Genomic DNA, 22,634 nt, shown 5'->3' with positions numbered 1-22,634 from the left:
TCTTTTGATATAGAAAATATAGTTATTTTAGGCTTACAATGCATATGCTCGATGTATAATATTTCCGTATAAGGATCTGACTACTTATGCATTTAATAAATGTAGCTTCTTTTGCAAGAGGGGAATATGTTATCCAACACATCGCGAAATTGATTACTCAACAATGTCAGGAATTTCCTATAAAAATTTTCGTACATCATTTTTATTAAAACGTCCGGCATTGACAACGCGATTTACGTTACGAGAGTTGCGATTCCAAGGCTGACTACAATCCCCTGACTGCAATCGTCTTTCTTTCTACGAGCTACAAATAATCCGCCCACAATACACACGCGCAATACACGCACATACACACACACACACACTCACACTCATTTCGAAGTAGTATTTCACGTATATGTGATGGTATCGAGATTGTTGTTTAATACCAATGAGAGGAGATAGCGAATTATAGATTGTGACGACTGTCGAGAGATCCGTGATGCGATTAGGACGATTAAAAATAAACTTTTAATAAATTAATTAATTAAAATTAATACAGAATGTATAGCTAAATAAATAATTTAATAAATAAATAAATGATACAAATATAAATAATATTATGCCCGAAATTCTACGCGAGAAATTATTGTAGCATACTATCAATATGAAGCAAAAAGATATGTAATATAAGCGTAATTCCGTAAATTCCTGGTAAATAACGTTTTTGCCCTCCCTTCTCGTCACATATGATTATCTGTGTACAACCATTATATTTTTGCCAAGGATAAAAATCAGATCACTCGTTCTTTCAAGTGCCGTTGGATGCAAATTAACTTCCTTACGCAATTTATAATAGGATGCTTTTTGCAGTCTTAGATTAATGTTGGCATTAATGTTTATTGGCTCACCTCGATAAGTAAGCTTTACAAGAAGCATTCATTAAAATATCCTTTTTTTACATTGCAAAACGAGTCACATTTTGATTAGCAATAAGACTGAATATTTATCATGAGTAACAATTAAAATTTGTTGCATTTTTATCACATTTTCTTAAAAATTATTTACTTCACTCTTTTATTCTTCTGATCGATCGTCAAAATCTATATGTCTCATCATTATTTTTGTTTAAAAAATATTATTTCAGTAGTTGTGATATTAAATTCATTCAAATTAAAGAAGATTAATAAGCATAAATTAAGTTTATCTTTATATATATTTATATGTATATTAAACCGAAGAATTATTTGCATTTCAAACAAGAAACATTATCACGTAAACATATTTTACAGAGCAACACGTATATCGATATATGGAAATGTAGGAAGTTTGCAACTGTTTTCAACTGCTGATATAATAATTGCTGAGGATATCTACAGATTATACTAATGAATTGCGTATCCGATGAGCAGATCTTATTAGAATATCGTGGACAAGAGACAGAGAGAGACAAAGTATAGGATAGCAAAAGATAATCAGTTTAATTTTTCCCCTAAAAATTGATTTTATAACGTTGCAGTTTTTCTGCAACACCGATATTGGCAACTTTTAACGTTCAACAACATCTCACAGCCTCTCTCTTGCCGCTCTCTCTTCGCGAGATTGCATCTTGTATTTTATCCAGCACGAGTGACGAAGCGTGTCGCAATGCCGTATGTATGCACAATTAAGATCCGATTGCATCAACGCATATATGCAATAATGCAATCTTAAGAATTTTTTAAAATTGTTCTCGTTTTATTCTTATGGCAAACAAAATAAAGTTACCTCTCAAAATTCGTCTTACAATTAATTGGTGAAACTGAATTGAATTTAATTATATGCACTCTTCAGGATAAAAGCATAATTGATTTAAATATTTCTCGATAAAATCGATCGCCTAAGAAATCACGGTAGATAATTATTGATCGCTAAACGTCAAAATTTTGCCAAATGTCACACAGAAGAGATCAGGAGCGGCTAGAGTCTTTGTCATGATGAGGAGCAAGCATGAAATTAGCACGGGGATTAGACTAAAGATACCAAAGTGATGCTGGATATAGCATAGGGGCCGACGAAGATGAAGTCGATCCTGGCTGAGAGAGATGATTCGTGACATCAGCGCGCTCAGCCAGCGGTCGTCATGACGACGAGCGATCATCTTCCACCAACACCATCATCCCCCACCATCACGACCACCGAGAGCGCAGCGAGAAGGCTCCCCTCCACAGTCGACTTCAGTTGGTTTCAGACCGACGAAGGAAGGTCGTCGCGTGCGCGTTACGGGCGGTGTGTTTGTGCGTCGCGTCACCTTCATGTCTCGGCCGCGTTATCGTCACCGTTGTCATCTCGATTCGCGAGGTATCGTCCGATAAGACGAAGGAGTGCGTAAAAAAGAACAGAGAAAAAAAGAATCGCGAGAGAACACGCTTTCGGCCGCGACGCCGAATTCTCCGGTCGCGCCCCGGTACCCTCTCACGCTCAATAATGAGGGACATGGCAGGTAAGATCGCCGAGTTGAAGTTCGAGGCACCTCTCGCGCGCTTCGAGGAGGAGGACACCGCCAGTCTGAAGAACATGAACCTTTTGACAGGTGCGAAACAACCGCCTTGTTCTTCTCCTCTTCCTCCCTCCTTATTATTGTTGTCTGACGCAGAGCTGGTGTTCCTCGGCTGCGTGTGTTGTTAACTTTTTTTTTTTTAATCCGTCGTCGATGCGTCTTTATCGAGTTTAGCGACAACCAAAATAGAGATGCCAGCTGACGCGTTGCTCCAATTTATTATATTCGCATTAATTGGAGTAAAGGAACGACGTCACACTTTAAATGTCTGCGTAGTTAGCACATCACACACTTTTAGAGTTTGCTGTATAATTATTGATTTTTTGTTCTTTAAAAGGTTTTCGAGTTTCCAATACAAAAATTTGAATTAAATATTTTTAAAAAAATTAACGAAAAAAAGATTGATAACAATTTTTTTATGTCGACCAACAATCAATTTAAATTATTATTATCGCGGCAGTAATATAATCCGTTCGCGATCTTAATTTTACGACAGATTCTCTGGCCAATTTTCAACGTACACTCTTTGTGCTAGATGTTTATACGAATCTCGGCAGTTTCACAGAACCGGAACGGAAGAATTTCGGGACTGGTCGCAGCTGGACTGCGTTCCAAATTTTCTACCTGCGCAGAGAAGCTAGGACAAACAACAGACAGGAACGAAAAAGCCGGATTTACTTAAGTTAGACCGACCGAAGTGAGACCCTTACTTCTTCGAATTTATTTTCGTCGTTCGGTCGCATTGGCGCGGTCGAGAAATTGTCGCCGGTTAACTTAGCGGAAGGATTCCATCCGAAACTATTGTGTTTTTATTGGCGAACACATCAGCTGTTTTCCGAATTTTCGTGTCAATCATCGGACCTCGGCATCGATTTTAATTTTCATCGCGATGTAATTAATTCTCCGTGCTCCTTTCTAGGTCATAATAATAAAAACACTCTTCTCTTAATTGCTGCCTTCAAAAAAATTGATTAAATTTTACTTATACCTTATAATTAAGATTAATAGCGAGATATCTTGTTTTTATTTCTTTATTCACGGTTTACTTTTTCTCAAACGCGCACTATAAAATCTTTCTACATTTTAAATATGTAGACTGGAGATGACAGATTTTCTGACTCTTTATTCTGTCTTATGTGCGTCGTGGAATCGCCGATATGCAAGAAGGATGTATCTGGGGTCGAGGGGTTGAGCGATACTTTTATCGGAACGACGACGAGCGGTGTCGCGTCTGATAACGCTCGATATCGCGACGCCAGTCGTCGCGATCTCGAGGACTCACCTTTTGCGTTTCGTCAATATTGCTATAGTACACGAATGCTAAAATTAGATCGGAGTTTACTCTTTGATGTAAACAGAAGAATCGAGATATGTCGATTCTTCACTGATAATAAATAAAATCGCTCAGACATACTGAATTATGATGAGAAACTAATTATTTTTACTTATAAATAAATCAACTGTCAGCAAATTTATATTCTCATCTCAATATTAAAATATAAAGTATAATATCTTGTAGACTAGACACTTTGTATATTTTTTAATCACATCGATATAATTATTTTTCTTAATTCTACAGAGCAATTATTGGACGCCAGTCTGGACGCGAGTTTCGGCGAGAATTGCAACGCGAATGAACCACCTACGACACACGAAAATGGCACTGACATCCTTCAGGAGGGAACGTTCAGCCCGTTCAGCGGCAGTCTCGAGGATCTCGTCAACACCTTCGACGAGAAGATCACGTCTTGCTTCCGCGATTATGGCACCGACGTGGAATCGCTAGCACCAGTGCAGGTGCGAACGCAGGAGGAGATCATGAACGAGTGCCAGTAAGTCTGTTAATATGAGATTTTTTTAGCGATATCTGTATCTTGAGATATCTTTTTCAGATAAAATAAATTATTATTATTATGTAAATGAAGTAAGAGGTTCTATAGGATTATTAGAACTTTTCTTTGTATCGCTAACAACTACTCCACTATCGCGTCTCATTGTCGCAATTACCTCGATTAACCCTAATTAACCCTGCTTGTAAGTGGTCGCCAAGTTGCAAGTCGGTTTTCGGTTCACATGACTGAAGAGAACCCGAGTTACATTGCGGTATATATGATCGGTTTCTCCACGCAATCAACGGAAAATAAATTACGACGTATCGATGGCGAGAGCGCACGCTCGTCTGAAAATTGCCTTGTAAATGTAATGCACCTGCGTGTATATAGGTATATTAACATTGACGTTTACGTTCACGTGTGCGGACTCGATAGACTCGCTCGTCCGACAGCTCCATCCGAAGTGGTGATTTCACCATCGCGGAAATAATCACTTATCGCATTACCGTTTTATCGTTGCGCTCGTCGTAATACGCACGTAACGCGCATTAACGGGGACCGGGAGTATATATTCTCATATCTGCATCGGAGTAGCCTGGTCCACAATTCATCTCTTGCATCTCGATTATTTTAGAAATGCTCTTCTCTCTCTCTCTCTCTCCCTCTTTCTGTAAAACTACGTCAGTGGTTTCACCTACTGCTCCATTTAATGCAATGCTGCAGCGAATGCAATACGATGCAATTTGATTGTAATATAGAATTTCACTGCTCGATCACTGTATTAGCGAGCGAAATGTGACACCACTAGTTATGTCGTCGAAAAATTTTTCAAATTGTTTATAGTTGAGTTGAAATTGAATTGAAGCTTAATTATCGTACTGAGGTATACCGAGTCGTTCAGAAAAATCAAAGGCAAGATTTTTAGATAATTAGGTACAGTTTGATAATACGTATGTGACATCGTTTTCTCACTGATTTTGAGCATTTATTAAACAGATTAAAAATCCTTTATTATAATATATATATATATATATATATATATATATATATATATATATATATAATTAGTCTGTAAACAGACTGATAGAGAGAATGTTTCGGCCTTGCTATTATTATATCGGAGAAAAAAAACAAACGAGAAAAAACGTTTCTTCTCTTTTACTTGCGAATCTGTCCGATGGTAACCATTGATTTTCCAGTGGAAGAAGTGTGTCGACATCATTAATGCTCTCTACGCGATGTTTACGGCACGCTTTGCAGCTTTCTCTCCGAAGTAGCCGTAGCATATCACGAGAGAGAGAAAGAGAGAAAGGATTAAATGCATCTTAATTATATGGATCCATGTACTGTAACGTTTTCTTCTCTAATTTATTTATTATCGAGTTTGATTGAAAATATGTCTTCTTTTATCTGTCATTTCAAAAGGATTTATTTTGAGGAGAAAGTAGGAAAAATTAATTAATCATTCACAAATCAAAATATTAAAATACCTACCATCTTTCTAAATTTAATATTTCTAAATTTAAAGATTAAGTATATTTAAAAATAGAAGAATATTAAAAGAATCTTAACATAAAAATATTTACTTTTCTAAACTCCATGACTTCTCAACCAGCTAATTTTTATCGGTTATACATCTCTACGTATATGTAATGAACCTGTACATCTCCTAACAAGGTACGACGAGATCTTTCGCAGCGACCTTGCCGGATAACTCTCTCGCAAACGTGCTGACGTAGGCATGACTTAAGTTGTGTTAAACTCTCTAGACTTTAGTCTAGAGATTTACTTAGGATATGGCGTAATTCGTGACACACTGAGAAATATGAGCAATTATTTTTTTTGTCAAATATACACATTTTCAATATACAATCTCCTCTATTTAAACAAAATACTTTATTTATTAAAATTAAATCTTGGATTAAATTCGATACACAAAGCTTCGCGAATAAATCGAGGAATCAAAGAACTTTGACTATTTTGGCATACATCGTTTCCAAGCTTGCGGGCAATTTTACGGATTGTTGATTATCGGAGGGTCGTCTAAGATTCACGCTATTCGGCAGGCGAGCCGGACAAATATTTTCGTCATAGGGTGTAAATTTTACAGTCGCGACGCGTACGCCGACAGGGCGAGGCTGCACGTCCTAACGAGCATAACCGAGCAGCAGCAGCAGGTGAAATTCAACGAAGCGCAAAATTATCCCTTCGTCTGTGCGCAACCACGCACAAAGCCGTTAAATTTATTGAACATTGTATCATTCGTCTCGTTATCTTTTTTTGCAAACGCGATTTTCGTTCCTTAGTTCCTTACGCACTTTTCGCAGGTGCGAGATAATCTTCTTGCAGACGCGAATTTCGGTCACCTTACGTAATTTTTGTTGAATTTGCATTTTTATCGTGATAAAACAAAAACATGCATTTTTATGTTTTTCGAAAAGATATTTTGAGAATTCAAAGTATCTCAGTTAGGCAAGAATTAATTTTATTTTAAACGAATTTAAACGTATCGAAAAATGATGTGTCTCGCAGGTCGCGAAATGAAGAAGAGCATGCATAGTTAAAAATAAGCCGTAGTTATGCTATATAGCAAACAAACAACTGGCAGGTTCTCTTTCGAAAAGTCGTGTCTTCTATGATTCATGTCCTCCTTGGAACGATTCAAATGTGACATGATCGATCGGTACCGATTAACGTGCGGCATTATTAAAGGGCTCTCGAGTGAGGTGAGTGGGGATGGCAGAGTATCCAAATGGCACGTCCTCTCTATTCCGATGACTAATAATAAGGTCATCGGCCCTACGAACGTCCGCGCGACAAAGCCGCGATAGCGATGCGAGTGCACGCGAGTCCGCGATGCGCTTCTGCATTTCCGCAGCAAAACGTCCACGCTTGTCCGTCTCGTCGCGACCCGATGCGTTCGAAACGCAATTCCACATTCATTCACGTGATTCCACGTTCGCGCTTTCTAGCGCGAGGCCGAGCGCGATGTAGTATGCACCGAGATATACATATACTTCAGGGCTTCACCGGAAACGGATATCGAACGGCGATTGATACAATTCTTTTCCCATGTGATCTGCGCGTGACACTTTGCATCGCGCGGTTTTGCTCTTACATTCTTCTGAAATTGCATACGGATATATTTAGACGTCAGAAGCGAAGGCGTGTTTAATTTAGTCAGATTCACGTTTCCCAGGTTAATCCGATTTGTTTTAGAATTATTTGCATTACATAATTTAATTTTAATAATTATGTAATTATTTTTAGACACTCCTTCCTCGAAAAGTATAATGTTAACGCATAGTTACGCAATGCGTTAATATTATACTTTTCGAGGAATTATACTTATGCTTTGGTATAAATATAACATAACACAAATTACATTGTGTTACGTGACTAGTATAGACAGAGAGAGACTTTAATATATACTTTTTTTCTCGGAATTCGATTATTCGTCAAACTTTCCATTTTTTCTGCATGAAACGATTCGTGCTAGACGGTGTTAATGTACGATGCGTTTGGAAATAAATAATTTCTTCCCGATTATTTTGATACTGACGAAACGCGTGACATGAAAATTTAATCTCTGTTTTGCTCCTTCGTTCGTATATCGAGCCACACACCACCCTCCGAACAGAGGAAGGGCGAACGTCAATATCGGCGCGCACGCGCTTTAGCGACCAGCAACTATCTAGGGTGCTCCGCAGGGGTGAATTGATATAAAACCGCTAGAGAGATGGAAGAAATCGTTTTATTTTAGTTAAAGAGGAATTTATATTACTTTTAAATATCTCTCCTATATGCGGATCTTATAAAAAGCAAGCGGATTTTAAAAAATTTATTAGGGATTGTGGAAAAGCATGAAATCCTGTTTTTTAAGAATTAATAATCAAGCTTTATGGTTGTTGAGTTTGTTTTTATTTATTTTTTTCAATTGCTATATCTATTTATTGCGATTTTTACGAGCGCGCGAAAATGAAAAAATAATTAACTCAGTGTCGTATAAATTTTTATATACGCTGTGTGTCATGAAACACGTTTTGATGCATACAATGTGTGCGCTGGGGATGAGGCTACTTTACATTAATCAGAAACTCAAGTGGACTAAGAAGTTGACCTCAATTTATATTAACCCACGACATCGAATGGTCGATCAATGTGTTGGCTTTCACTCTGATATCCATTGCAATTATTTTTTTTTCTTTTATTTCTATTTATTTCGCCAGACATGAACAGACATGCACGCGAATTTTGAACAAAATAGATATTTAAATAGATATTTAAATATCAAGGTGTCTAATCTGTTCGCGCAATATATATTACATTTATTATTACACATATAGTATACATTTTTCGTCACATTATCTATTTAAAGTATACCTGATATCTTTTTAAAGGAGAGAAATTGAACATATATTGATATATTTTGGATTCAAGAACTTAATAAACTAATTTAGCATTTTTTTTTTTTATATTTAATATACACTCAAAAAATTAGAACTCGCGATTATTAATTTAATCGATAAAGAAAGTTTAAGAAAGGTTACTGAAACTCGAACATTTAAAACTAGTGAAATTGAATAATTTTTTTAAGATTGAACTTTTATATACGCTTTCGAATAAGCTGGTTTATATTGCCTTGCTTAAAGAAAAGGCATTTATAAGGGAGAGATAGAGATTTCGGTTCATAAAGTACAATATTATACCATATGCAGATTTGGATGCCGTTTTATGTTAACTCCCACGATTACATTGTACGCAAATTTGCGCCGCGAGAAGCCACTTTGTTCCGGCGCGTTTGTTCCCCGCATGAAAAATCACTTCCCTCGAGTAAACGGCACGTTGCCTCCGTATCGTCGTTGACTTACGTTTTGTTTGCACGTGATTAAACGTCTTATCTATTCAGCGTATACGCGTAACACAGGAAACACCCACTGTCTCCTCTCATGATTCACGATTTGACGTCCTAGAAAACAGAAACTTTGTGGACAACTGTCTGTTGCTCTCACAACAGCTGTGTATAAAGCATTGTCCTAAGTATGTTCTAAATGAAGATATTCCCATGAAAATTATGTAAATATTAAAATATTTAAATTATAGAAACACGTGATATATATTAAAAGAGAGACTCCGTGGGAAAAAAACAGAGAAAGTCTGTCTTTCTCAAGAGTTATAGCAGAGAATGTCTCCGGCATATGTTTCTATGTTTCTAAATTCTAAATGATGGAACATAAATTATGTGAATCAACTTAATAATACTATTGCATTATATCATTCTCGTGGGAGCATCTGCGTTTATTGATCGTGCATCAGACGTCACGCTCTTGTAACAACAAACGCGTTCGTAAATTGCGTGTTCTTGGTACTAAAATTATGGAGATACATTTTCTCATTAACCTTTAGATGATCAAAAATTGTTGTGACATCTCTATAAGCAGATACTTTCATTAGTCATCAGTCATCAGTATACATATAGATATTTAGGATTACGATAAGAGATAAAGAGATTTAAAGAGTATTATGAAAGAAAGATCAAAGTATAAAATATAAAGATCAAAATGCAATGAAACACATTTTTAAATTATATTAATATTGAAATAACATTACGTGATATCCCGCAAATCAATTAAAATTTTACAAAACACAAGACGATTTTCTTGCATGCATTCACTTGCTTTCGTTGCAAGAAAAAATAATATATTTTAAAGAATTTTTTTTACTGAAAAAAGTAAAAAAATACAGTGATTCTAACACTGAACTAATATTGAATCATTCGAGTGAAAATAATCTGATGACACATGAATTTAAGACGCGTTTGTTTTCTTGAGGATCATATAGATTAGAGGATATGAATCATACGGAAGACTTCGCATCTGTTAGCATTAATATATATGAATAATGTAAGAGAAAACGAGACATTAAAATCGAATAAGTTTTTAGAAGACATCGCAAAGTCTCTTAAACATTAATAATAATATTTCATTTTTCTTCTTCAGGATGTGGTGGACGATCACAGGAACTTTTGGAAATATATTGCCGATCGACTGGAGCAAATCCTACGCGAGGAAAATGCATATGCCTGCGTTGAATCTGAATGAAGCTCCCGCTTCGACAGAAAGGTAGATACATTTCAGCTTTACACATGATTTAATTAGCGATTTAATTTCATGGAAGATTTTACTTTTAAAAAAGCGGCTGATATGCGCGTCTTCTCATGCGCAAATATTTGTCAAAACGACATATTCAGTAAATTGACTTTGTTTCTTTACCTAGATCAGCGTTTCTTTATCTAGATTAGCGCTCGTAAATACAATGCTTGCGTTTTTTCGTTTGCCGTAGACCGGAACTAGAGGATTTAAGTAGCGAAGACGAGGCGGTTGCGACAGATTTGGACATGCATGCTTTAATCTTATCCAGCAGTACTGATACTCATAGTCCGGAGGAGCCACTCAAGACCGCCGAGGAAGTTCTTCGTGAAATAGATGACATAATGCAGGTAATCTCTCTCGGTATACTGAAGTACCTTTGTGTCGGTACAGTCGTAGCTAACGATTTTACATCTTGTTGTAGGAAAGTCCATCAATGGAAAGATCGCCGGATTCCGAGGATTCCATGTTAGATAGCGACGAAGCTTTGGAAAGAAGTAGAGAAGTACTTGGATCACCGCTTCATGAAAAGAGTACGTGTTGCAAAGTTTTTTTCAGCTAAATTAAAAAAAATGATAAATATAAATTTCATCTTTTTCTAAAATCCGTGTCTTATAAAGCGTCAAATGTTGTTTTTAGAATTAAAGCAACTCTCCTCCAGTCAACTGACTGAACTTTTCGGGGAGATGGAATCCTTGGTTGCGGCCTTGAGCGAAACTCTGATCGCCGAGCTTGCACTTAGAGATGAATTAGAGTACGAGAAGGAACTTAAGAACCAGTTCATCTCTTTACTGTTGGCAGTGCAAAATCGACGTAGGCAGCATCACGTTACGAAGAAGCGAAATCAAATGCAGAATGGTACTAGTCCGTTACCACAACATAGGTCTTTGCAAGAGCCAAAGGTAACTTACACCGCCGTATCGAGTTGCGCATTTACGTAGTACATTTTACATAGTATCGGCCGTCTAATAATTTATATACATATATTTTAAAAAATTCATTTTTAAAAAATGATTTTTAATATAACTTAATTGTAATTTAAAGAAATGATAATATGCAATAAATAATTCCTATTTTATTCTATTTTTACTCTAGTACCTGACGACTGTTATTCCATATCATACAGACAGCGGTCCGCTAGACAATCAAGCTTTGCAAGTACTTATTAAAAGTAAGTAGTCAAATCTTGATGATCATGTATGTATACCTAATTATACATCAATAATATATCTATTTGTAGTACTAAAGGCCATTAGCGAGGATAGTCCAACAGTACCCACCTTGCTAACGGATTATATACTCAAAGGTATAACTGAATTGAATTTTACTGATTGCCATTTATGTTATAATAATCTTAATAATTCTTGCATTTGGAAATAATCTAACGTATATATTATTAATTTATAATATTAGATATTTTAAAGAAATATTTTTATAAAAGATTTCCTCGATTACAGTGTTATGTCCGACTTAAGGAAGGATATATCGAAAAAAACGTGAAACGTCAGCAAAATACCACGTGCTCTCTTCTTCTTGCCAGTACGCTTTCTGCCGTCATTGTGCCGCATGTGTAATTAGCTTATAAGTTGTATCTCGGTCACACTCGATTATTGTATTGGCTGCAGAAGTAGATAAAGTCTCCGATATTCTATCTAGTCTTAATTTATACATTACGATATGTACATTACTTGCTTAAGGTATCGTAAGTATATTTTTAATAACTCGCGTGTAATACACATGTGTTATTGACTCGCATAAATCGTACATTATTCTTACGGTTTTCATATTTATATTGTACCATGATTCACATATAAATTCAGTTTTGTATTTTTTTTTCTTGTACATAAGAATCTCAAAGAGAGGCTTTCTTATATGCAGAGCCATCGCAAAGGCAGCACAGAGCTCCTTATTTAGGGTCTTACGAATTGCTACTTGTGTAGATCAGTTTCTACTTAAGAAATTCGAATGTGTATATTGTTGTAATAGCTCTAGTATAGCTTATATAGAGATACTCTTCATTCACCGATGTCACGCGCAAAAAAGGATATTAAAATCTTACAGTCAGTTAAATTATTCGCGCCCTCACCATACGATAATGTAATTGTTCTCACGCAACATGCAAAAGCTCGAGACACTTGTGTTCGTTAAAGCGAAAAATAAATTCCACAAATTCTCACTCTCTCGAATATCATCATCTGGTGATTTATTATAACTGCTCCATTATTTGTATCCCTATATTTTGATCCTTTCATTACTGATCTCCTGTTTTTATATATATGGCACAAAGATGTACTTTATATATGTATATCATAGATATTATATTTTAAAACTAGACAAATCACACAGAAACATTTGGTATTATCATCAAATACAATTAAAAACGATTATCTTGTGAATTTAAAGACAGTCTTCATGATAATATCGTATAGGACATTGCGGAGCTAAACAGCTTGGTTGATAGCAACAATCTGGACCTCGACGATACCATTTGTCCGTCTGAAAATACAATTATATATATAGAATATTATTTATATAAATTATATATATATATATATATATATATATATATAATTATGTTTTAGAATATAATAAAAAATGTATGATATAATTATGCATATTATATTTTTGTTGTTATATCTTAAATCCGCGACAAAAACCTTGCTTTATTTTTCACTTTAACGAAATAATTGAATTTATCTAGGAATATTTTGTACACGTACACCTTGATGAACGTAGCTGCGACCAGGTACAACATGTTGTAAATCCAATCCGTGTTCACGTAAATTAGAGACCTTTATAGTCGTGAGAGTAGAGCAGTAGGTAATCAAAGGTCTTTTTTCAGGAAGTGACCACGCAGGTTTACATTCATCAGGACTAGGTTTAACATACCATGCTTCAGGATCGTATCTAGGATCATACTTAACGCACATCGTCGGTTCTTTTTTGCTACGTCTAAAATTAAAATATCCGTTTCTTTATTTCTTTTCTCAATCTTAACAATAGCGATGAATTGTTTCTCGACTCAACAACACGTATGTTCGTGTCCTCACAAAGAATCCATTTCCGCAAAGAGACACTTTAAACGTCGCAACTCCTGACCGGCGTTGCATACTCTATTAGAGAAGCCCCAATTTCCAATTGCTTCTGCCACACCGGTGCCATTGCCTCTGGAAAACTCGTACGTACACGGTATCGTCGGTATCACTGCCATTTTGACTGCACAAGTACTTGTTAATTTTGCAAAAATATCAAATATCAATGATTGAGGAAAATTAATTTATTTGACGTTTCGTCTGTGTGAAGTTTGCTCTGACATGCATTTTTCAAATTTTTTCTTTCAAACAATCGCAAAAATCGTTTTCTGCAAGTGCACTATAATTTTAGAATCAATAAATTTGACAAGCGACATAATTAAATTAAAAAGTTGCATTGTGTTTCTTACAATAAATGTACCTTTATTTTAATCTAACAGTAATAACATAATGCGGAAAGAATGTATGTATATGTATATAATATGTTGTGTATATATATATAATGTACATATATATATATATATATATATATATATATATATATATATATATATACATATATACATATATATATATATACATATATATATATATATATATATATATATATATATATATATATACACATATTTATACATGCATATATATTTATATAATAAATTTATATCTAAATGATTTGTTTCTAATAGTAAAATAGTCAATCTTTTTGTGTGTGATTCAGTATTTATATCTTAAATCTAAAGAATATCGTGCATTGACGTAGAATGTTGTATCAGAAGTACAATTTTTGCATAACATCAGCTATATTTGCATGATTATTTATCATCATCCACAAATATCAATCACTTCCATTCTCTAACACATATCGCAGACTCATGATTAGTAGTACTTGCACACTGAAATTTAATAAAATATCTCTAATGAGAATAATTATGATAAATAAATAGATATAATATAACGATTATAATATTGTAACGCGTGCTCACCGTGATTTATTGTATTTTTCCATCAATGTAAGCTTTTATAGCAGTCTGGCACTCCACAGAGCACCAATGCTGAATCAATAAATATGTTTCTGATTCAAGCGCAGCATCTAACTTTTTCCGTAGGCTGTGACGCAATAGAGCCTTTGTTGCTTCCATGGACTAGAAATAACAAAGATATATAATTATTTATTAAGATAAATTAATAAGAGAATTACAAGGATGTAAACAAATATAGCTTTAAAAAATATCCTATATAAAATCTCTTTCTCGATTATATGTACATATATAAGCGTGTATTTTTATGTTAAAATATATGTGTATATATGCAATATGGCGGAAAATGATTTTCAACATTTTTATTTAAGTGTCGTAACACCTCTGTATCTCTTACAATCGAAGCAAATACAACTACGTGATGTCATGAATATTAACATGTTTCGTAATTACGAGTCATGTGGGAGTGAACATGGAATCGAGATTGTATTAGCATTATCGCTACTTACATTAATATCAATGCCGCGATTGTGACAATCCAATCTAGTGTCCACTCGAGAATACGCATGTTGATTGTAAATATGTTTGTGAAAATCTATCTCCTTATTTTCATGATAGGCGCAAGTGCCGGTGTGTATACGACAATTAGCAGTAAAGCTAGCAATGTTACGTTCAAGTATATGAAGGGAGTTCGTATATATAAAATTGTATCACGTAAATACTACTCGATAGCTCTCAAAAGTGTATGGCATCTCTCATGACAGATGTTTATTGCATTCGTCAAAGCAGGTTGAAGGGGAGAGTGATTTGCATCACTGTAAACCTTACGAGGTATGCAACATAGTTCACGACCGATTTTGGATGTCCGGCTTGACAGAGAGGCTTTGCCACTGTCCTGATGGAAGGGAATGTCCGTGGCAATGGACGAAAACTATTGATAATTCAACCCTATCACTCAATAACAAATCAATTCTAAAGGTACAAAAATATCCAGGCAATTTGAAAAATATATTTATAATTGATATTTCTAAGAGTCACGTTTCTCTCTCTCTCTCTTTTCTTGATAGTTTTGCACAGAAATAGTGTTGGAACTAGATATTTGCGCGCATAGACAAGAGGCAGTGATAGTGTACGGGGAAAGTGATACAAATAACAACTATATAATACCATACAATGTAACAATAAATTGCATATGTCCGCAAACACATTATTGGAAATTACAAAAATACACGTACGAAGAGTATGGTCTCATTCAAGTATTCAAGTGTGTCAAGGTACATCTTGTAATAATATAAAATGATAGAATTCACTTTTGCATTTTGTAAGATAATAACTTAAATAATTACTATTACACATATGCACGGTTTAAGAATATTTTGTTAGATTATACAGTATCACATAATTATTGATTTCTTTACTTAAAAAAAAGTTTAAGCAGTGATATAAAACTCTAATTTGATATTTTTTAATGTGCAGAAAAGACTATGTAAAACTTTGGACTTTTGCGGTTACATACGAGCTGATCTATATTCGACATATTACAGATGCACATGCCCAGAAAAACATTTGTGCATTTTCAAGGATAAAACACAAGTAAATGTACAGGAATTGCTCTATTCTGGGCCAGCATACATGGCTTACTGTCATCGTTTGTAAAGATACAAAGGTATTTATGTTATAATTCAATAAATCTGAGAGAAACTGTTAAAAAGTATAATTAGATATAATGTATATAATTATATATATATATATATATATATATATATATATATATATATATATATATATATATATATATATATATACATATACATATACATATAATTATATTATTATAATTAGAATAAAAATTATAATCAATAATTATATTATAACAGTATATATACACAAAATATAAAAATTGTTATTAAAATTACAATGTTAAGAGACATTGTGATATGTAACTTACCTGTGACGATTGATCACTCATAGCTCGCAATGACGGTAATAATTCTACTTGAAACCGATCAGGCCATAAAACTCGGGTAACGAGACCTGCTCTTAACGCTTCACTCGCCGTTAAAGTTCTTCCACCCAAAAGAAGTTCACTCGTCTATCGAAATGTAGAATATGCATTATTCTCCTTTTTTATGTTTGCAAACAAAAAACAATATGCCTAGAACTTACAATTGCACTGCCCAGTATGTGTGAAAGAGTGAAGACCGCAGCTCCTTCAGCGATTTGTCCTAATTTGCCGTAAGGGGTACAAAATGTCGCCTTGTCGCTAGCAATTACAAGATCGAAGAGAGGTAACATGGTCACTCCAAGTCCAATTGCAGCGCCTTGTACACCAGCCACTATAGGCTTATTGAAAGTTGCCAAACTTTTAATAAACTCCCTTGAAACAAGAAACAAGAAAGTTTTAACAAAATTACTATCAGATATTGTGCTGATTCTGTATTAAAAATACATACTTAACAGCATTTGCCAACTCTTGAGCGGCAGACCGTCGTTCCTCCTTAGTCGTTTGCATTAATGCCGAAAGATCAAGACCTTCGCAAAAGCTTGTACCTGTAGAAGTGAACAGTACCACCCTACATTCGTCGTCTCTTTTTAATATCGACAGAGCCTCTCTGAATTCTTGCATCACCTAATAGCATTGAAAATAATATTTAGTAATTTAAAGAAATATCTTAACTCTAATAAGATTACTTGCCTGTAATGTAAGAGCATTTCTGATTTTCGTCGATGAGGATGGCGTAAGTATTAATTGTACGAGATTACCATGCCGGCGCACATTGATTTCTTTATTGCTGAATTGACCTTGCGTTTCCACTTTCGTTTTGTTACTATCCACGTCCGTTTTACTTGCATTCGCTGGAACATTGTAAAATGTATTATTGTATAATTCATTAAATTATATTGTTTAATTTTTTTTGCAAAAAAATAAAATAAAATTGATTGAATTTTTTTCTTTAGTTTAGGAAAAAGAAAATACTATCGTGGATAGAAATTTCTACCTTTGTTCTTTCGTGTGGTCGCAACATTTCCAGATCGACCGCCAGTATTGACGACCGAAAGAGCAGTGGCCGCTTCAGCAAGACAAGCGGACAATTCATCCTCCTCTTTAGAATTCTCAGCATTGTCCGAGTCATCTGCTTTGACAAAAGTCACTTTGCTTTTCACGGCCCGTTTGCTCTTCGCCGTTACTTTCCCCGTTACTGCATTCGACGACCTGGTCGTAACTTTACTTGAAACATGGTCTTCAAACGCGTGAACATTTTCCTGTTGTTTACTAGTCTTGTCGATCTTTTTGATTTCAGATTTCTTATTGGGACGCGGAGCGACAGTCTTCTCATCTGCATTATTGGCAACAGCATTACTAATCGTGGTAGTTGTAGGAGTAGTACTGATAGTACCAGTAGGAACAGCAGCGACAGGTTCCGCGTCGGACCTTTGTACCGTTTTCTTCTTACTTTTCTTCGCGTTATTAATTTTCTCGTCCTGCGAATCCCGTCTCTTCTTGGCGGATCTCAAGGAGTGAACTGCCCCGTCGTCCGTCTTGGCAACTTCTGCTGGTTTCTCCGGCGCGTCGACGCTAACTCTAGGACTTCCGGACGCACTCGAGAACGAACTGGACGAATGCCTCCTGATAATGATAGATGCATCGGCCGCGTTTCTAATCTTCGCCGGAAGTATGAATTCCATGGAGGAGGCGGCACCTTTTGGCGACCCGAGCTGCTCTCCTACTTTCTTGTTGTCCGCTTGAACATCAGTTGGATGATTCGACGTTCTCTTCGACCTCGGTGATACTTTGGTGACACCGGCGACCGTCGACGTGCGTAATCGCAGTACGGCGTTGCGAACCAATTTCTTTCTAATCTTCAGTTCGCGCTGCACCTTCTGCAGATCCATCACCTTCGTCCGCGACTTCGTGATGGGCACCAGACGCTTCTTGTCCGGCTGCTCTACGTCGTACAATAAATTGACAACGCCCTCGTCCTGCAGTAATCTGTCTATCTCGTTGATGATCTTCTTCTTGGGTTTTGGGTCGCCGAGAGCAGTCTCGGCCGTTCGCTTCTGCGACTTGGTGACAGCCTTTGGGGAAGACTTCTTTGGCGACGGGGTCAATTTATCCTTCAATGCAACAGGTTTTTCGTTAGCTGGTATCTTCTGGCGCAGTAATCTCTTGACTACTATATTTCTCTTGGCGATCGCTTGCGAGCCCTTTTTAGGAAGACTCGGTTTCGGTCGAGAACTTTCGACTTTACTCGAAATCGGATCTGTCTTATCCTCGACCTGTTTGTTCGCCACTTCTTTCGCGACGGTTTTCTCATTATTTACAGCATCCGTCGGTGCGTCGCTCGCCACGACGTGATTCTCGATCGACGAGTTGGAGATATTTTCCTGTGTTTGCTTCTTACTCAACGAAACTTTACCCTTGTAGACCTTCTGCCGTTTTATCGTGTTCTGCTCGTGTTCTCTCGCCTTTTCCGTAGGTTTGCGCTTTCTACCCGATCTCGATTCTTCTCGCGTGCTTACTTTTTCAATCTTGTGATCTTTTTGATCACTTTTTTGCGGAGAACACAAATTTATCTCGGCAGGTTTGGTATTTGGTTGCGCATTTTCGCTCGCCGAATCCATACTGGCGAGTTCCTTCTCCTGTGGAAGTGGATTTTCCACATCCTTGGACACCTTGCCGGGTGCTGCTCGAAAAGTCTTCTTCTTTCGCGATGGAATCTTCTTGGACGACGTTACGGGCAATTCGAGGAGTTGCTTCAGTGCCATTTCTCGTTCGATTAGAGGATCGAGTTTCGGTGGCGCACTGTGATCGGATTGCGTCTCCACATTTGGCGGGGTTTTGCCTTCCTCCGTGAGAGTCGGTGGCTTCAAGATGGACCAGTCGGGATCAACGTCGCCTTCCAAGATAGCCAACAGTTCCTTGTTATCGGAATTACTGCCATCTTTGCTCGTTTCCGCTGTCGCATTTGCTACCTTTTTATCACAATTATCTATCATAGATTGTGATGCTGCAGAAGGGGAGGAAGAAGGTGTGGTTTGTTGCGGCAGAGGTATAAGACCCGGTACCGGATTCACCGAACTACCCGCCAATTTGTTGGACAGTCTTTGCGTTATTTTCTTCACGAAGAATATGTCCGGTCCGCGTGGCGTGTCTACAACAGTCTTCTGCTTCTCACGAAGACGCTCCTTCAATACCTCGGTCACTTCCGCCGGCGATGCTATCTGACTGGTTAAATGTCGAGAGCGATTCTTAGGAAGTGACGTGGTGACGTGCGATTGCGGCGTCTTGTTCAACGCGCTTCGTGAAGATTTGGCTATTATCGGAGAATTCTTCCCGCTCCTATTTAATGGCACTGCAGCGTCTTGATTGATTACTTTGTTCTTCTTTTGATTTTCTGTTCGTTCAGTCGAATGCTTGATATTCTTCTCACTTATATCTACATTATGCATCTCATCTGGAACATATTCTTTATTCGCGGATGGAGTCTTATCTTGAAGAGTCTCGTTTGTAACAATCTGATCCGATTTCGTTTCGTCCAATAGGCTTTTCAATTCGATCTCTACAGAATCGTGCACCTTCGAAGTCGATTGCGCATCTTCATCTGCATTCTCGACACCCCAATCGTCAATAATGTCTTGAATAACGCTCCTCTTCTTTGACGAGACCACGGATATTTCGCGAGCAGGTGTATCATCTTGTTTATGCTCGGTAATATTTTCATTATCTTCATGAGCATTTTCAATTTGTGGCTGATCTGCAGTGACTTCATCTTCCGTGATTATAATTTTTTCATCTATGATAATAGTGATATCATCTTTATTATTAGAACTGATCAGAGTTTCTCTATCAATCACTTCTGATTGAATATTTTCAGTTATATCTTTATGGATCGGAATTTTTTCATCGGTTAATTTTACAGACTCTATGTGATATTCATTATTTTCCACGCAGTTTTTGTTATCTTGCTGCTCGTACTGTTCTGTAGTAACTGGAGCATCTATAACTTCTGTTACTTCTATTATAGTATCATCACTTTCTTGACTGTAATCAATTAGATCAATCTTGTTGTCTTCATGCCTGGATTTTGAAAGTTTTTTTGCTTGTAAAGTAACTACAGTTTCCTGGTTGCAGTCTTTATTAACATCCTTCTCATCTACAGTGACAATAAAATTGTCTGCTGCTGTATCTGTTGTTGTTGGTTCTATAGTTTCTACTACTACAACTACTTCTTCTTCTCCTTCTTGTTCTAATTTAATGAGTTCAGCATCCGTTACTATTGAGCTATTTTGGTTACTGTCATTATCATGTATCTCTCTGATTGTTTCTTTAACTGATTCATGCGTATCATGAATCTGGCCCCCAGAGTGTTGGCTAAGTCTAGATTCATCTAATGTTAAACACTGCTTATCTATAGTATCGGATTGATTTGCATCTCCTACTATATTACAGTCACTTTCTAGAATATCTATTTCATCCTGCTTCGCTTCTATTTTAGATTCGGTTATCACATTTTGACTTTGGTCTTCCTCAGTGCACAAATGCTGCAACTCATGATTCGAATCTATTGTATTCTCTTTTACATGTTCATAAACAATCTGTTCCTGGTCTGATGTATAAATTTTTGTTTCAGGTTGATTCAACTCAGGTTCTACCCTATTATTATGTCCAGCATTGCTGTCGATATCTTTAACGGATACATCAATATGACTTGCGTTCAAGTAATCATCTGTTGCAACTTCTACATCGATATCAGTATCCTCTGCTACTAACGTAGTCTCCAACGGTGGCCTGTAGGCCTTTGGCGAATCCTGGCCACCTTCCATAGAAGTAGCAGCTTTTACATCTTGATTAACGATTTGAATCGTCTGTCCATCAATATCTGTTGGTATTTCCTCGAGTTGAAGAACTTGCATCTGCACTACGTCTGACTGTTCCATGGTAAAATACCAAGATACTCCAACTTTATTAACTAAATTATACAGTGTTTCCCTGTCGAAAAGAACAAAAAGAAAAATTATAATAATTTCACGATAAATGTAACATCTATATATGGCATGGTACAATATTTATAAAAACTGTCATAACCTAATAAGCGATATATTCGTTGCAGATGCCGGTGATCATATCAATCACGTTGTTTTACAATGTATAATTTCTTAATTAAGAATCTAGCAATTCCGAATTCTCAAATGAAACATAAACTACAGGATATAAAAAAAATCTCCGCACGATACCCACAACATGATTTCTCGATTAGGCGGCTAATTGAGACGATAGTGCATAGGGGCAGAGACCTGCGTCGAAACCGCGTTATCGCGCGAAGCTACGTAATTGATAAGGATGCTCGAAATTCTTGTAGGGTTCATATATATTATTCAAAGCGCGAAATTCGCGGAGAGAACGAAAGAAAGAGAGACGCGAGTCTAATGGCAGAGCGCGAGTATATTAAGCTCACCGCGTAACGGAGATGTGCCCATACTTTTCGTGTATTCCCCGACGAAGAGAATCACATGATGGGACTCACCGGCCTCGGTTCGTCGAAGATCGCGCGTTCGTCGCAAGATTCGCGCTCGCCGATCGATCTCGTGGGGGAACGGGAGGGGGAGGAAAAAAACAAATTATTTCATGAATCCAAACATCATGTTTACAAAAAGCACGAGAAATCGGAACCGCGCACTACGGACGTCAACTTAGGTACTGCTGTATTCCAGAGTCCTCGACGTATATACGTATGAGTGCGTATATATATGTATATATACACATATATATATGTATGTATGTATATATATATATATATATATGCGCGTATATATATCTCAAGATTTCGCGTTTCTCGGAGCGAAAAAATGGAAAAAACCGCGTAACGTCTGCGTTAATCGAAGACAATCACATCTTCCGAAAGTGCGACACGTTCGCGATTATTCGTATATATCGTTCATCGAAACACGTATATTACGCTAGGATGCGTCCACGGCCACGCCGTTCGCGCGCGCGACTCACGAATTTACGACAGTGAACTCTGGAGCGGGCGGCTGCGTTCGGAAACGCTGCTCGCGGCGATTGAGTCGACCAATCGGACGAAGGAAACTTCGCCCGCCAATACAATTTCCGAACGCACCCT

At 36.7% G+C, this 22,634-nt stretch overlaps 4 protein-coding genes across 8 annotated transcripts; 2 read left to right on the top strand and 2 right to left on the bottom strand.

Moving 5' to 3' along the window:
* The first annotated feature begins 2,186 nt into the window (after window positions 1-2,186).
* Unc-76 (fasciculation and elongation protein Unc-76) lies at window positions 2,187-12,677 on the top strand. The gene is made up of 9 exons (XM_029302056.2): window positions 2,187-2,551; window positions 4,098-4,350; window positions 10,350-10,472; window positions 10,693-10,849; window positions 10,924-11,032; window positions 11,139-11,401; window positions 11,595-11,670; window positions 11,740-11,805; window positions 11,957-12,677. Exons 1-9 carry the CDS (start codon window positions 2,446-2,448, stop codon window positions 11,971-11,973), a joined length of 1,170 nt encoding a protein of 389 aa, XP_029157889.2. The 5' UTR covers window positions 2,187-2,445; the 3' UTR covers window positions 11,974-12,677.
* Window positions 12,227-13,615, bottom strand: LOC114930310 (uncharacterized). The gene is made up of 2 exons (XM_085485645.1): window positions 13,220-13,615; window positions 12,227-12,995 (listed from the first exon to the last, which is right to left on the bottom strand). The coding sequence occupies exons 1-2, from the start codon at window positions 13,427-13,429 to the stop codon at window positions 12,897-12,899; spliced, it is 309 nt and encodes a 102-aa protein (XP_085341771.1). The 5' UTR covers window positions 13,430-13,615; the 3' UTR covers window positions 12,227-12,896.
* Window positions 13,616-13,761: 146 nt separating this feature from the next.
* LOC114930259 (uncharacterized) lies at window positions 13,762-22,519 on the bottom strand. 3 transcript variants are annotated; one of them, XM_029302001.2, is made up of 8 exons: window positions 21,969-22,519; window positions 17,511-21,502; window positions 17,207-17,367; window positions 16,965-17,140; window positions 16,678-16,888; window positions 16,460-16,603; window positions 14,518-14,676; window positions 13,762-14,427 (listed from the first exon to the last, which is right to left on the bottom strand). In XM_029302001.2, exons 2-7 carry the CDS (start codon window positions 21,448-21,450, stop codon window positions 14,524-14,526), a joined length of 4,785 nt encoding a protein of 1,594 aa, XP_029157834.1. In that variant the 5' UTR covers window positions 21,451-21,502; window positions 21,969-22,519; the 3' UTR covers window positions 13,762-14,427; window positions 14,518-14,523. The 3 variants fall into 3 exon arrangements, with proteins under 3 accessions (XP_029157834.1, XP_029157850.1, XP_029157843.1); XM_029302017.2 differs by having other exon boundaries at window positions 22,038-22,519; XM_029302010.2 differs by lacking the exon at window positions 21,969-22,519 and adding an exon at window positions 21,599-21,681.
* LOC114930285 (kappa-scoloptoxin(11)-Ss1a-like) lies at window positions 14,131-21,561 on the top strand. Of its 3 annotated transcripts, none has more exons than XM_029302043.2 (5): window positions 14,132-15,200; window positions 15,301-15,489; window positions 15,579-15,785; window positions 15,988-16,177; window positions 21,144-21,561. In XM_029302043.2, exons 1-4 carry the CDS (start codon window positions 15,078-15,080, stop codon window positions 16,165-16,167), a joined length of 699 nt encoding a protein of 232 aa, XP_029157876.1. In that variant the 5' UTR covers window positions 14,132-15,077; the 3' UTR covers window positions 16,168-16,177; window positions 21,144-21,561. The 3 variants fall into 3 exon arrangements, with proteins under 3 accessions (XP_029157882.1, XP_029157876.1, XP_029157873.1); XM_029302040.2 differs by having other exon boundaries at window positions 15,298-15,489; XM_029302049.2 differs by lacking the exon at window positions 21,144-21,561 and having other exon boundaries at window positions 14,131-15,200; window positions 15,298-15,489; window positions 16,056-16,117.
* Window positions 22,520-22,634: the final 115 nt, after the last annotated feature.

The sequence above is a fragment of the Nylanderia fulva genome, unplaced genomic scaffold (genome assembly GCF_048542155.1).
Source record: "Nylanderia fulva isolate GAGA-0341 unplaced genomic scaffold, ASM4854215v1 Scaffold38, whole genome shotgun sequence".
NCBI lineage: Eukaryota > Metazoa > Arthropoda > Insecta > Hymenoptera > Formicidae > Nylanderia > Nylanderia fulva.
The sequence above is the reverse complement of the archived record's forward strand: the minus strand, read 5'-3'. Positions and strand labels throughout refer to the sequence as shown.